Here is a 15,300-nt window from a genome sequence, read left to right as displayed (position 1 = left end):
GAGGGACCCCACGCTGGAGCAGGGGCAGAGTGTGAGGATCCTCCCCTGAGGGGGAAGGAGCTGCAGAGACAAAGTGTGATGGACTGACCACCCATTCCCCGTCCCCCTGCACAGCTGAGGGGGGATGAGGGAGAGAAATGGGGAGCAAAGCTGAGCCCAGGAAGAAGAGAGGGGTGGGGGGAAGGTTTTTCAAGATTTGGTTTTAGTTCTTTTCTACTCGTGTTTGATTGGCCATAAATCCAATTTAATTTTTCCCAAACTGAGTCTGTTTTGCACATGACAGTAATTGGTGACTGATCTCTCCCTGTCCTTATCTCAACCCACAGGTTTTTCATTAAATTTTCTCTCCCCTGTCCATCTGAGGAGGGAGTGATAGAGCGGCTTTGATGAGCACATGGCCTCCAGCCAGGGTCAACCCACCACAGTTTAATGAAGACGTCACACATTCTCTTTCTTTCACTGGGACAAACAGTGAGATTCAGCCTAAGTTATTACGGAATATGGTAGAGGATGAGTTATGGTGAATAATTAGAATACAAGTTACTCCCAGAAGGAAATGGGATGGGGATTGTGGGTGGGGGAGTTTAAATATTAAAAGTCTTACCTCCCCATTCAAGAAACAATAGAGAACAGCAACAACAAAACCCTAGGTAAATAGGAGAGAAAAAGAAATGTAATTCAAATACTTCAGTAAAAGCCAGAAAATAGCTGGAGATAAAACAAACGAACAAACAAAACCAAAAACCTAGTATAGAAAATATATACTTAATTAACCCCACACAGTCTGGAAACTGTGCATGTAAAGTAGTTAAAATGAATACAGATTTCTTTTTAACAAAGGAAAAATTCACTGTATAATCACCTGGAAAGATCCCAGTCCCAATTCAAACACTAGTCTCTCCCGCTTACTGACATTTTCAGGAGAAAAAGCAAACACCGTGTAGTGAATTCCAAACAAGGGGATAAGCAGTAGTGTAGAGCGAGCCAGTCTCCTGTTGTAATAGAGTGAAAGAACTTTAATGCAGCCTTGTAATAAACAACTAGTGCTTTAATTAAAGAAGAACACACAGAAAATATTTTGTTGCCTCCCTTTTGGGAAATACATATACTGTATAATTATACAAACAAATATACAACATTCCCATTTGTTCCCAAACAGTGATTTCACACACGCTGTAGTTTGCTCCCACTTCTTCACACTGCTACAATAATAGCACATTAGTAATGCTTAATACTCTGTACTGTTATTTTAATTTGCATCATTATAAGCAGGGATTTTTTCTACTGTGCCAAACGTGACGGCGATAGTCTTGCTAAGGGATTCAGACTGCTACCATAATACAATAATCAACCTCTCACCCAATTGCTTAATACCAGTGGAGTGTTTGAAATCACATTTGTGTGTGTATGTGAGTTTATTTCTGCATAGCAAAAAAATCCAAAACAGCAATACAAATTAAGCTAACCTCCCCCTGTATTTTCTTATGCTCATGACTATGGATTTGATTTTTACTTGATTTTGGTCTCATTTATACTGTTAGAAACCTAAGTGTAATTTCATGGTGTGACTAATTTCCATTGGATCAGAATTAAGAGATTTTGGAGAGAAATCAAACTCAGTAGGTATGAACAAAAGGGCTTGGAAATGAATATGTGTACCTGTAAGCACTTAAGTGAGCATGGATGAAATTCCCCAAAAGCAGGGATCCATCCAAGATGTACACACCACTTTTGGTCAGTGTCATTTACTGATTCAGCAACAAAAAAGGCTCAAGAGAAAGAAGACGTTGATCTGAAAATAAGGCAAGTGCTTTGTTATAAACAAGTGGCCTACAGTAAGCTCCAGGACATTTTCAAAGAGGAAAATATATGATTGATTTCCTTCAAGTAAGTTAAGGAGGTAGATGGAGGACAAAAGAAGCTAGAAAGCCATACAGATTTTTGGAAAACTGCATGCTTTTTCAAAATCAAATGCTCATTCTGCTATATTACTATGGCATATTGCAAACATGTTTAAATTTTCTAATACATGTTCAACAGTATCCAAAAAATGATGTATTTGCCTTACGGAATGTGGTGACTTAATTAATACACCTCCAAGAACTCTGTGAACATAAGCTGTCATATCCAATACCAAACTGGAAATGGTACGTCATTTCATTGCTGGTGTCCCTCAGACATATTTTGTGCACTAATGGTGATAAACACATCACAACTCTTGCCTTGAGATTGTACAAAACACACAATTCATTTGTCTAAGTCTCAAGTCTTGGTGAAAGACTCTACAAAGCAGAGGACATAGTTCTTGTGAGTTATCAAGTTAGACATTGACCAAAAGGATTTTTTTACCAGACAGGAACAGCCTTAGAACAGGTGGATGAAGAGAATACAAAGTCTCCAAATTTGGTGATCTCTAGAAAAAGTAAGTGATACAGGAGTGATACAGTTACATGGACCTTTCAAAATCCCTTCTAGTCCTTTTTCTCTATGAACATGCAATCAGGTTAATGAAAAGGAACAGAAATGTTGTGGAAAAGATGTAGAATAGTACTATTTTCATTAAAAAAAAAAGTAAAGAATTTGTGTCTTAAACTAGATGTGGAGTAATAAAAAACACCAACCAACCAACCAACAAAAAACCCAAACAAATGAAGGTAATAACCTGGACAAAGAAGTATCATCTCTCAATATCTCTTACCACTTATATTCAGAATTAATGACAACAACAACAAGAGGATAAATGTTATTTTGACTTAAAAGTCAGACTAGACTTGTCTATCAGTATGATGTATCTCACCATGGTCACAGGAAATTAATTTTGAAAAAGAGGATGAGGAAGGCATTTTCTACTGTCAGTTTTCTGGCATTAATTTTATCTGATTAATCACACAGTTTGTAGGATCTTGAAATATAATGCCATCATCAACTTATTTGAGATGCTGTCTTCAATACTGTCATAAAAATCAGGAAGAAAATACATGAATGTAAGAAGTAACACATTCTGATATTTATAGATAATTAAGATCTATGAAGAGGAAAAGAAGATTTTAATTATAAGAAAAATCTTGAGAGATTATTAGTAACTGCATGGATGATGATGAATTGTGTTTTTTCTAGTCCATTAGGAAGAAATAAAACTTAATGCAACACCTGCGAGACATGTAAGTTTATGTGCAGCGGTGAAATGAAGATGTTAAAAAATATAGCAAAGTTCTCAGGAGTGTAACAGCCAAAGATATTCAACCTCTTTCCACACTGGTTCAGTAAGCAAGAAACACAGGGGATGGATCCCAAAGTTTTGAGGACAACAGTGATGCAGTTGGGCTTAAATTGGCTGTTTAGAAGAGAAACGTTCTCCAAAACGTCTAGCAAAACCCTTGTTTACATTTAAACAGGCACAGTAATGTCTTAAAGTTACTTTATTAAAAAGGTAACTGTATTTCAATTTTTGTTGTGGCTGGCATTCTACCTTTCAGCTGTTATTTTCCTTAAAACACTATAACTGTAAGATTTTCTCCAATAGCATGGCTATGAATGTGGCTTTTCCATAAAATGTTAGTACAAAATGACAGAGATAACGGTGTCCTCTGTTTTCCATCCCTCCTCTATGGAATTATGGAAAGATGTCTTTATAGTAAAAGGAACAGAAAGTAGAAAGGTTTTCTTAACTTTGACCAGTATTTGAAGGAATCGATGTCTTTATTTTTTCCATTGCACATCCACATTTATTGAGACTGATGAAGTGTCTATGGATATTGCATTACTGAGTAGAATTTCCAGTGATTTCTACTGAATGTTCTAACATGTTCCTATTCTGAATTTTAAAACAAGTTTCAAGAAGACAAATTAATGCTGTGATCTAAACAAACACATTAACTGTACATCAGACGAAAAAATGATCAATATTTTGAGCAGCTGCGCAATAGAGAACTAGGACCAATGGGTTCTAAATGGTCTAAATAGGTTCTTCCATCTTCTGTAAATGGGATGTTGCAAAGATACATCTCTAGATTCAGAACCTGCAGATACCTCTAGAAGAACTTCTGACCTGGATACATGGTGATGACATTTGGAATGAGTGAAGGAGACCATGAGAAAATATGGGTCCTCAACACCAAGGGGCCTGAAGCTCCAGAAGCAACTGTGTAAGAAACTTTGCAGTTCTTCTTCTTCGTGTCTCTGAGAGAGAGGTGAAATCTGTAGCTTAGAGCTTACTCTCCCAACAGCTCCAGGCATTTCTACTGCACTGAAGATGTGTCTTGTGCCATTTCTTCTGGGACTGTAGCTGCTTCTCTTGGACTAACTGTAAAGTCATATAGCTCAAAAAATCTGTTGTAAATTACATACAATTTGACAGATGACACTCTGTGCCACTAAGGATAAAGTACAGAAACTCTGGCAAAGAGTCTGTTGCCTTGGCCTCAAAGGTTCTCATCACCCAATTTTGAGACCAAATATCACAGACTGTCAAAAGAAGCAAAAGATGTTCAAACCGTAGTCTTTGAAGAAAGACTATTCAGTTGTTTCAATGTTTAAGCCTGTCTCTTTAAGTAAGAGAACTGTACAGTTTAAATGTTGTCTTAAGTGAAATTAAATTGATCAAATATAAACTTCTGCAGTGAAGACCTCAAGGTCTGTGGTACTCATGTAGAACAACAACCTCACCAAGGTTTGGACATACATACCATAGAATTTATTAACAAAATTATTAACATAATATCTCTAAAGCTGATACAGAGAAAAATGCACATTTAAGGCATAGTTCTTGCCTGCTCTAGATGCCTTTTTAAAGAGAGGTGACTCCTGTTGTAAACCCCATCGGTGTGTACTGAATACCTCTATTGAGATATATGTATTGAGTAGCTTAAAGTTATGAGATATTTGCAATGATAACACCTAGTTTTAGTTAAATTAATTCTACACCTACATTCCCATTATTGTCCATGAACGGTAACAGGCACTTAAGCACATGGGAGAATCATCTGTCCCTAAGGAAAGCCTTATCACAACCTACGTCTCTCCATTGACTACAAAGGGAATCTGGCCTGAGTTTGTCATATGAATTGCTGCATTGTATGCTTGTAAAGTTCATATTAGACGAATCCCATGTTTTTGGGTGCAACTGAGAGATGAATATGTACAAACAGTATTTTAGAAGGATAGAGAGCAAACCATCAAGATACAGGATGTCATTAGTGATGAAAAGCTTAATATAGCTAATTTAAAATAAACTAAAGTATCTATTTTATCCAAAAGATGCTAAACAGTTAATGTGTGACTTTCAGAACCTCAGTAATCTCTCTGAAAGACACGTGTCTTTTCCAAAAGCTTCATTAGGTCTGTAGGATCAGTTTTAAGGACCTGAAGTAAACCCTAAACAGAGTAATTGCTTACAGCTTTTTAGTTTTCCCATGCATAAATCACATCTGTGGACTAAGGACTTGAAAATCAGTAGAAACTTACTGAGATTTTCATATTTTAATCCAAAAATGAAGGTTTAATTAGGTTTTTGGAAGTGTATAGAGTTTTTCCTTCTTTCTGAAGGCTGAACTCTTCTTGCCATTGACTAGGTAGAGGATTTCACCTTAGAGAGTTGACAGTCTGCCATCTTTTTCAAACACTTTACTTAATGTGAATTTTGTTTCTTTGCAAAGGCCCGACATAAAGCCTATGTTGCATCAGCTGTAGATCAAGTAGTGAACTTCATATCAAACTATCTCCTTCTAAATGTAGGTTCTAGTTTTACCTAACTGTTCCAAGACTTCAAGCTTTTCTCAATGTAGTATATGGAGATGCTGACTGTTCTTCTATTGTCTATTTCTTATGTATGCTTTTTCAGTCTGTTGACTGAATCTCTTGAGTATCTTCATTGGTCTATTTCTTAAATACCTTGATGTGATATACAATCACAGAGAAAATTTATTTTCATGTTTAGTTTTTTTTTTTTTCCAAGCTAAACAACATAACAAAACATGCATCTTTAAGTTACAAACCAGTCTTTTTTCCTTAATGGTGTCAAAGATAACTACTAAGTATTCTCAGCAAAATGTTGGACTGGTCAATCTCTGTGGCAGAACATCTCTGACAGAGTTGATTTGCTTTTGTAACATGGCTGTGATATTCAGGGGAAAGTTCATCATGAAACATACTGTATAACAGATTTCTGAAGCACACGCCTCTCATAAACGCATCCTATGGTCTTTTTGCACAAGTAAAAGAGAGTGAGGTAAACTATGAGAAAGTGATTAATTCACATTTCCAGATTAAATGGCATTTATTCACTTGTCTAGATGCCTGACACTCCCTAGGCAGATCTTTGATAAAAACTTCTGACTAGACACATAATATTTTGCTATTAGGTTAACCTTAGCCTTTCCTCACCCCTGGGTGTATACCAACACAGCTTCACCTAGTTCAATGAACATAAGCTGTTTTACACCAGCTGAGTCTGATTCATTCAATCCTGCCCTGCCTCTGTTGTTATAACTAACTTTCAGGTGAAATATTTACTCTCACTATGACCAGCACTCACCTCTTTGTTGTATAATAAAGAAAAAGTATAATAGTTTCTGTACAGACACTATCCAAAACCATAAATAGCATTAGTGATAATTACAATTAAAAAAACCAAAAACCACCTTAAAATCCTTGATCGTGGTGCATCAGAAAAAGCACAGAACAACAACAAAAAATTCTACATGCAACAAGAACTAAATGAATGCTCGCTCTCTGGTTTTACTACCCCTTTGCTAATATCCATTCATTTACTTGCAACATGCGTCATACAAACACAGTAATGTCACAGGATTGCGTACACTTACAGGGTAATGGTTGATAGTTCTGACATCTTGCAAGAGTGCTGGTTAGCCCTCTTAGGCTTACAGTAGCATTTCTGAACGCAGCTGCTAAATATGACAAGATTAGCATTTTTTTCAGCATATTGTGAACAGGCCAAGGTAGGTCACTTTCAACACATTTCATGAGACACGTCACAAAGATGGAAAGCGGACATGACAGAATGAAATTACAGCACAAACCAGCTGCTTGACTGAAGCAAAAATAAACAAAAAAATTAAAAAGCAGTGGCTGTCGCCGGCAATTGTGATGAGTTGATCTACAGACAAACCAAAGATTGAACAACCTGGAGGCAGGCGGGCACCGTCACGTATCCAAAGTACACACGACCTTTGCAGTCTGGTATTGTATAGAGGGTAACTGAACAATATATTAAATGAAAGTTGACTGCACGCATGTGGAGAAGAATTAAATAGTAACATAAAATTGTAGGGTAGAGATTAATCTAAGATGAGGTTGGATGAGATGTCCCTCATTTTCATGTGTAAGTACTCAAGGTAATGTGGATCTCTTCTTTTTAGTGAAGATTAATGGTAAGAACACCAAAGAATTTTTTCACCCAGCTTCCTTGACGCATGGGGAGGGGAGTTCAGTATGGAAACTGTGTGTCTGATGGATAATTCAGAGGTATTGCTTAATTTTTGTCACACACACTAAGACAGATTTAGTCATAAAAGCAGCAGACACATATACTATGGACCAGGACCATGATGTCTACCTGTTGTATTCTAGAACAAACTATGGAGAATAGGGTGTTTGCATTTACAACTAACTAGAGAGAGGGTATTTCAAACCAGCCATCAAGAAGAGTAATCTGAAAAAACATGGTAAGGCATTTGGGGGGATCTGAGGGATTTTGTATCTGTTACAGTAAGCTGAAAAATATAAGAATGAAAAATAGCAATCTCTTGTCAACTTTTGAGGAAATAATTTTTGTTTTGCCTTGTTTTGATGGGATTCACCTAAGGGAAGGCTGGATATTTGCGGTATAGAGGTATAAGTAAACTGGACATCCTTGGTCCCTTGAGAATCATCAGAGAGAATAAGCATCCAAGAGAGAAATTCACACTTACTAGTCAGGGTATATCTAACCTGTTTTAGATCACAATTTAGGATGAGATGAACAACACACCAAACACCACTAACTACCCTGATTAAACCTCTCTTGCCTATAAAGGATAAAATGATGATTTTTAAAGCAGTTGCCTACAAGGAAAACATCTAACTTTATTCAGACAAATCAAAATCTATTTCTGTTGCTCTGCTAATATGCACAGTCTATGACTTGTGTTCATGTCACTCTAGGTGGAAGATGCAGTTCATAAGATAAACAGTAAAAGAATAAACTGACAACAGGTTAAGCTTCTCCCTACCATGAATTCTTTAAGCCAATCCCATTTAATAGAGTTTAGTTCTGGTTTGTTTTGTTTCTTTTTGGGCAATCAAAACCTGACTGCTGTGTTGTTGTTAATTATAGCATAAGAGCTGGAAAGAATATAGTATTGTGGCATGCACACATCCAGCAAATAGAAATAGTAATCATCTTCCAACTTGAAAAAAAGAATATCATTTCTTGGATAATGCTAAGGAAGTAAATATGAAAATGACCATTCCTTTGCAGTATCACTTTTGTCATAGGATTTTTGCAATGCCTCTGTTCTTCACAGGAATGAGTTGTGCATTAACTGGCAGCTAAGATTGATTAAAAACAGAGTGAAGTTTTAGAGACAGTTCCTTCTTACTGGATCTGAGACTTTCAGAAGTGACCATGGACTTTGAGCGTCTCATTCATTTTTTGATCACCTGATCTGAAACATATTTTATCAGAATAAATTTTACCACCAGAGGGCTGCTCAGCATGTGTTGAAGAGCAGTGCTTATGAAGGCATTTTGCACTACATAACCTGGAATGGAAACATCTGAAAATCAATAATCACTTTGAGATCTCTTAGTCATGGGGTGTTGTACGGGACTGTCTTATTAAATGACATGTTTGATGTTGCTGTGGTAATCTGGAAAAACAAATCCCCACCCATGTTTCCTTTACTGTTTATGCTCAGTTTTATTTTCTGGGATTGATTTTCATTACAGGATTTTCTAGTGAGTAGAACTAATATGACAGCACCTGATATTTGCTAGAATTATCAAAAAGAACAGACTTGATTTTGAAAATAGTATCTAAGACCTATTTATTGCTGTCTGCCCAATAACATGTTTAGACATGGGCTCCCAATGGAAAACTTTGTTAGCACTTCTTAGGAAAATATTAATATTTTAGTGTTAACAGTTTTTCTGCCATCGTATCTGATTTAGGTAAAATCATCTCTCTTGTGTTAGATATTGTAAAGTGATCTAAAATATTTAGACTACAGAATTGATAGGTTTTTGTCCTTTTAATTTTCCCTTTGCTGTCTTTCCCTCCACTTTTTTTTTAAACTTTACTTACTTATTCATTATCAAAATGTATACATAAGTGTAAGAAAGGGGGGAAAGAGAGAAGAGACAGAGAAGGCAAGAACCGAAACATAATGGCAAGGCAGAAAAAAAAAAAGCTAAATAAGAGAAAATTAATATAAACAAGATTATGAATATCAAAACATTACATTAATTCAGGAAGGATCCTCAAATCTCTGTAGACACACATAGAATGGAATTGGCCACATCTACTTATATGTATGTAAGACAAATCTAAACTAACTACCATCTTTAACTCAGTCAGTCATGGAAAGAAACCTCTTCCAGAGGCTGAGCTGACCTGGGTAACAGAGGCATCTAAGACATACGGGATGCATTGTCTTAACGGAGGTGCCCTGGTCTCTCAGTTTGACCATAGACGATGACTAGACTGCTTAGATTAAATACGAGACTTCAGACAGCTAAAGGCAAACAAGCTGACTCTCACCGCATGTGTCCTGTGCATGGACTGCAGCTGCATCTGGGAGGAAGAGGGAGGGTGCTAGGGTGGAAGGGGAAAGAAAAAGTTAAACATTCCCAGGATTAAATGAGTGACGTATGATGTGGCTCAAGACCATCTTGTCAGACTGAACACCTTGATGTCTGGTAAGTTAATGCAAATGACAGGGTACACAAATTTGAGGCAAAAATAGTTGCAATTCAGTTCTAAAAACTTCACAGGTTTCTTAGAGGTGCTTAAAAGAAGTAAAATGAGCATGCTGATTCAGGGGAATGAAGATATGCTCTATTACCAAGGCCATGAAGATCCATAATGAAAAACATCAGGGTTCTGCCTTTAGATCGCTAACAGCACAGAAGGAATGACAGAGTTTGTGGGTTGTCTCTAAATATGATGAAGGGGAGTCCTTTGAGAAACAGAATAAAGGTAGAATTTGATACATGCAAATTAGAACTGTCACTACAAATAGAACTGGCAACCTTGTAGTGGGAGGAGGAATGTAGAAACAAATCAGTGAAATAAAGTACTGAAAATACAGTAAAAAGTTAACCAAAGTGAAAGTAGAAAGATTGTATGGGAGAGAGAGAAAAAAATTGGAGAATTGAGCCATTCTCTCTATTATTTATGCTACATACCTACTTATCTACAGGTGATATTGTTATAGATTGAAGGTTTTCTTTTCCTTGCTACTCAGTAACTAAGAATTTCCTGAGCTAGACTTGTTTCCTGTCTAAAACACCAACTACATTTACAAAAGCCTTGGACTTAAAGATCGGATATAAACAGTTTGGAAAACAACTTGCTCTGTGAGCAGAAAGCATACTGTACAATTCCATCTTGCTGATGTGACTGTAAGCCCTGATCCATTGTGGGCAAGTAGACTCATTCAGCCCTCTCATTCGGACACAGAATAAGCATAGGTGCTGCTCAGCAACATCATTATTTAGTTCCATCTCATCTAATTTTTGGAGCTTACCACATAGGTGTATGCCTTTTACCTTGTCAGCCCATGCTGGCTTTACAGTCAGTGGTGAGAAATAGGCCATAAAGTGAGATTTATCTGATATATTTTAATCATCTTGTTTAGAAGTTGTACCAAGGATTTTATTCTCTGGACTGGGTAGACCTTTACTGACTGTGGAAGGGGCCCAGTATGATTATCTTATTAAATCAGGTGGATCCCATGCTGTCTTGATAAAAGTACAACCATTGTGGTGCTCTTAATAACAAAGGCAACTCTGTTTCTCTACTCTCCCACTGAAAACAAATCCAAAAGTCTTATTCTAGTCATCTTTTGTCAAAGTCTTAGTCTTATTACCTATAGCTCTGTTTTTTACTGCTAGAACCACCAAACAAAAACAATTTCTCCTGATCTCTCTGAGGGATCTGAGGTGTTCCAGGATCATCTTGCAACACCTGGGAATAATCTGAAAACAAGGGTGGAAAAAATGTTTGAGGTCTCCATTACAGCCCTTGTCCAAAGCATACCAAAATCAGTTGATTTTAATAGTTGGTAATAATTTTCATTCATCTAACTTTTTGGTGTCTACTTTTCGGGGCTCTTCCATTGGTTTAACTTGTGAGAGATCAGCTTTGTTTCTCTTTGCTGTTTTGATTAGATGTGTCTTATGCAGCTCAATGGATTGTTTGGGGTTTTTTTTTTTTTTTCATTTGGAGGAACATGAAGATTTGCATTTCTTGTGTCTACGTACTTGTAAAGTCAACCTCAAGCTAAAAACTAGGGCATAAGTAGGAAAATTCACAAGGGTTTTCTGCAGATTTCAACGGTCCCACATTATTGAGAACATTCGATGTCAACTATACATCAGTGTACCTTTTTATTCCACCAGAGTTAGATGTAAACTATTGTAACATAACACTGGCATGGTAATTACAACAATAATTTGACACACAGACAGTACAATTGTGAGGAAACTACTATCACCTCTACAGAGGTTGAAGATGGATTACTGCTTGCAGATTATAACTGAGGCTGAAAATGAATGTTCAACAAATACAAATTTCAATTGGAACTTTTTGACCAATAATTCTAACCTTTGCACAGAACTGAGGCTTGAAAATTAAACAGAATGATCCAAGAAAGCCCAAAATCACCTCTACACCATTCATTCTTAGCTTTGCTAACTTCTATAGGGTGGACATACTAGGATGGAGAAAACCATCAGAAATCAAATCATGAAGAGATAAAGCTTTGCTCTGGAGAAGAAAGCTGGTAGGAGGGAGCAGCACACTTCCATCAAAAACAGCCTCCAAATGAACTGTAACTTCAGGGTTACATGTCCTCATCCTTCCTCTGTACATCCTGTTTTAACAAGCTGGATTATTCTCACTGACTCCAGAGCATAGACTAATGTCATGCGGTATGGAATAATTCTGATGGGGGTGGAGTAACATAACAGTAGTGTAGAAGACAATCGTATGTTTAGTGAGAAAAATATGCCACACTAAATGAGATTCGTAAATGGTTTTGAATATATGTTTACTGTTTGAAATGAAGAATATATATGTCCAAATTGAGACATAAAATATCTGAGAATGTGATCAGCTCATTGTCCTTAAAAGAGACAAATGAGCAAAACCACAGAGTATTTATTGTCACCATACGGCACAAGAAGTGAATTTCAGGCATTATAGACAGGTCTTAGTCCTGTCACCTGTCAGAGCTCAGGATTGGTGTAGCTACACTGGGTTGATATAATTTGTCCCTCTGAAGCTTCAGTTATGTTGTTTTGCCTCACCTGCCTTACAAGTTATATGATATTCCTGCAGAAAATGTTCCAAGTTTCAACCTATCTCTTTAACCTTCCTTCATGGAAAAAGAGAATGCTGTCTTTGTTGAAAATGCCAGGGCTTGCAGACATTTAATCAGCTGAACATCCCCAGTGTTTTCATTAGAAATACATAAGAGGAATTACATTTTGGAAATTGCTCGGTAATGATACAGATAAACAGCACATAAGGAACGAAGACTATGATGTGAACCATATGCACAACTTCGGATTGATCCAATTTTGAGGCGGTACACCTTTGTTTAAACCACCGTCATTTTGACTTAACGCAGTATTAATCATTGCAACCTGGTGGCCTTTGAGTATGTACTTTTCTCCTGGGCAATGAACCAATTATCTAGTTTGCACCACACTGTTCCTTTTATGCACAGCATTAGTTACAAGAGCCCCACAAGAAGTTCACCCTTCAAGATCAAAAACCTTTCTGCACTGTAACAGCAACTTCCATACCTTGGGCTCTAAGGACTATGCACTTCCTTGGAGAAAGGCCTAATAATTCTCCAGACATGGAACTAAAACCACTGCATGGGAAGCATGTTAAGTTGCTGAAGTGAGACAAGAAACCAATGGCAAGGAGAAGCAGAGACACTGAGGGGAAATTGAACTCCTTTTGTTCTCATATGGTAGAGGCAAAAATGTGAATGGTAGTAAAAAGTAAATGGAAGACCGTGGATGCCTGTGTGCAGTAAGCTTTGATGTAAGTTGAAAGCACATTCAAGATCAGAGATGTCAGAATTATTCCCCATTGTCTGCAGTCTTGCAACAACTGCTGCATGACCAGTTGCTTCAACTCCACGTCTGTCTTTACCCTGAGTAACCAATTGAAAGAAACAACAGTGCAAGCTTATTTGGGGGAACCCAGCTCTATCCCTATTATCCTAACAATTCGTTCAAAACAACATTCTTAGTTATGAGCAATGTGGGAAGTAAAAGGGAAGGCACACACAGTGGTCTAATTTAGAGACTCCCAAGTTACTTCTCTATCTGAGGTTTCTGAAAAATTATCTGAACCTCCAAACCCATTATCTTTCCCAGTAAGAAAGCTATCCCTATAAAGGATACAACACTGCATCCAAGTCCATGGGTAATTCATGAAGATACATGGCCTTAGGCACTGGATGTTCTCTATCCTGCTGATCACCATGACAACTGAAGTTTATCAATACAGATCAAAATTAGGTTATTCATTTGATCAAGTGCAGTGACTTTAGAAACACATGTGAGGTCTGTACCCCATTTTGTTTAGGAAGGTTACCTTATTTTTGTTAACCACTAAACTTGAACGTGTGGCAAATGTTATAATATTACAGGTAATTTAATTGTCTAGTAGGTTTCAAATAAGGTAAGAAGCTTTATATTGTGCACATTGCTAAAGTATTTGTGGTCTTTTAAAAAGCAATACTGAAACAATCTTACATACATATAGCATTTCAGACAGTACATGTGTAGACACAGACCTATATTTACACAGGTAGACAAGCACAGGTACAAACAGTTGTATGTAAATAACAATGGCTTGAACCTTCAGATGCTATGGCTGCTGTTCCATATCAGTTATGGCAATCAAGCCACGATGTTTCAGGTTTAGGTACTGACTTTGAATGATATTTAGGCCTGAAATATTCACATATATGCTACTAACATTTCAAAGGGTATTCATAAGACAGCATTTAGCTCTATTTTTGTGCCTAAACCTCCTTGCAAACAGGGCTGTAAGGGATAATCCAACTCTCGATAGAACTGTTGAGAGTGCATCAAGTTTTGCATTACTGTTTCTTCCTAAAAAATGCAAGGAACATTTCTATAAAGAGAACCGCACTGTTATTCTATTCCTCAGCAACCTGCTTACCTCCTTCATCTTTCTAGAGAAGGACCATATATTAGTGGTTTCTCTTTTAATGCAAAACCACTCTTTTGCAGTTTGTGGCTTGCTCTTGCAACACATGGGGAAAAAAAGTCTGTGCTTTGGTTGTTTAGGACACAGTCAAAGAACTTTCCTCTCTAAGGCTGTCACAGAGCGTGTAGTCAAATGAAAATTTTAAGTCACCATTAGAGAATTGTTAAGCATGAAACTTAGGAAGATTTTAAAAATGTCTGGTAGTTCATCAACCACATAAGCCAGTGTTGTATCCTTTCCTCTGTCTGTATATTCGTTGAAACCATAAAATTGCCCATAAAAATACCATTCAGCAATGTGCACAAATAGTATTTAAAGACAAAGTCATCTATTTTTCATTACTCCTTCAAAATAGAAAATAACAGGAGTCAGCCTCCATCATACAGGCATCACCTGTGCAGGCCAAGGCACAATGGACTCACGCTCTGAACACCTTCTAAGGATTTCAAAATAACAGAAGCAGAGTACATTGTGACATTGCATTCGGCACAGATGATCTTGTAACCGCAAGAAACAGGATTTGTGATCAATGATTTAAAAATCAGATACGGCCAAAGCTCCAATGGAGTGTTGATATATCTGATTGGAAATCAATGGAATTTCCTTTAAAAATGTTGATTTGCTCTTCTGGAGTCTCCCTCCAGCAAGTGGCCCATGAAATAACAAAACAATTTCCAAGGTGGACATAGTTTTAGGTCTGATTTGATCATCACAGTAAGGATGTAAATGTTGCATACCAGATGAAAGGACGGCATTTGGGTTAAGAAGCTAGATTTGACAAGCAAGATACATGTTCATGTTCCTCTACACAGGCACAGAGGGGG

General features: G+C 37.1%; 1 protein-coding gene across 1 annotated transcript in view; it reads right to left on the bottom strand.

The window, feature by feature from the left end:
• The window catches only part of ADCYAP1R1 (adenylate cyclase activating polypeptide 1 (pituitary) receptor type I), a gene marked incomplete at its 5' end in the record, with an annotated part of 85,840 nt that overhangs the window by 4,787 nt on the left and 65,753 nt on the right, over window positions 1-15,300 (bottom strand). Inside the window, 2 exons of the mRNA XM_010150472.1 lie at window positions 605-646; window positions 863-992. Of these exons, the coding sequence (XP_010148774.1) occupies window positions 605-646; window positions 863-992 (172 nt within the window). The remainder of the gene's footprint in view (window positions 1-604; window positions 647-862; window positions 993-15,300) is intronic.

Source organism: Eurypyga helias, unplaced genomic scaffold (assembly GCF_000690775.1).
Source record: "Eurypyga helias isolate BGI_N326 unplaced genomic scaffold, ASM69077v1 scaffold3084, whole genome shotgun sequence".
NCBI lineage: Eukaryota > Metazoa > Chordata > Aves > Eurypygiformes > Eurypygidae > Eurypyga > Eurypyga helias.
This window is presented reverse-complemented; position numbering and strand designations above follow the sequence as displayed.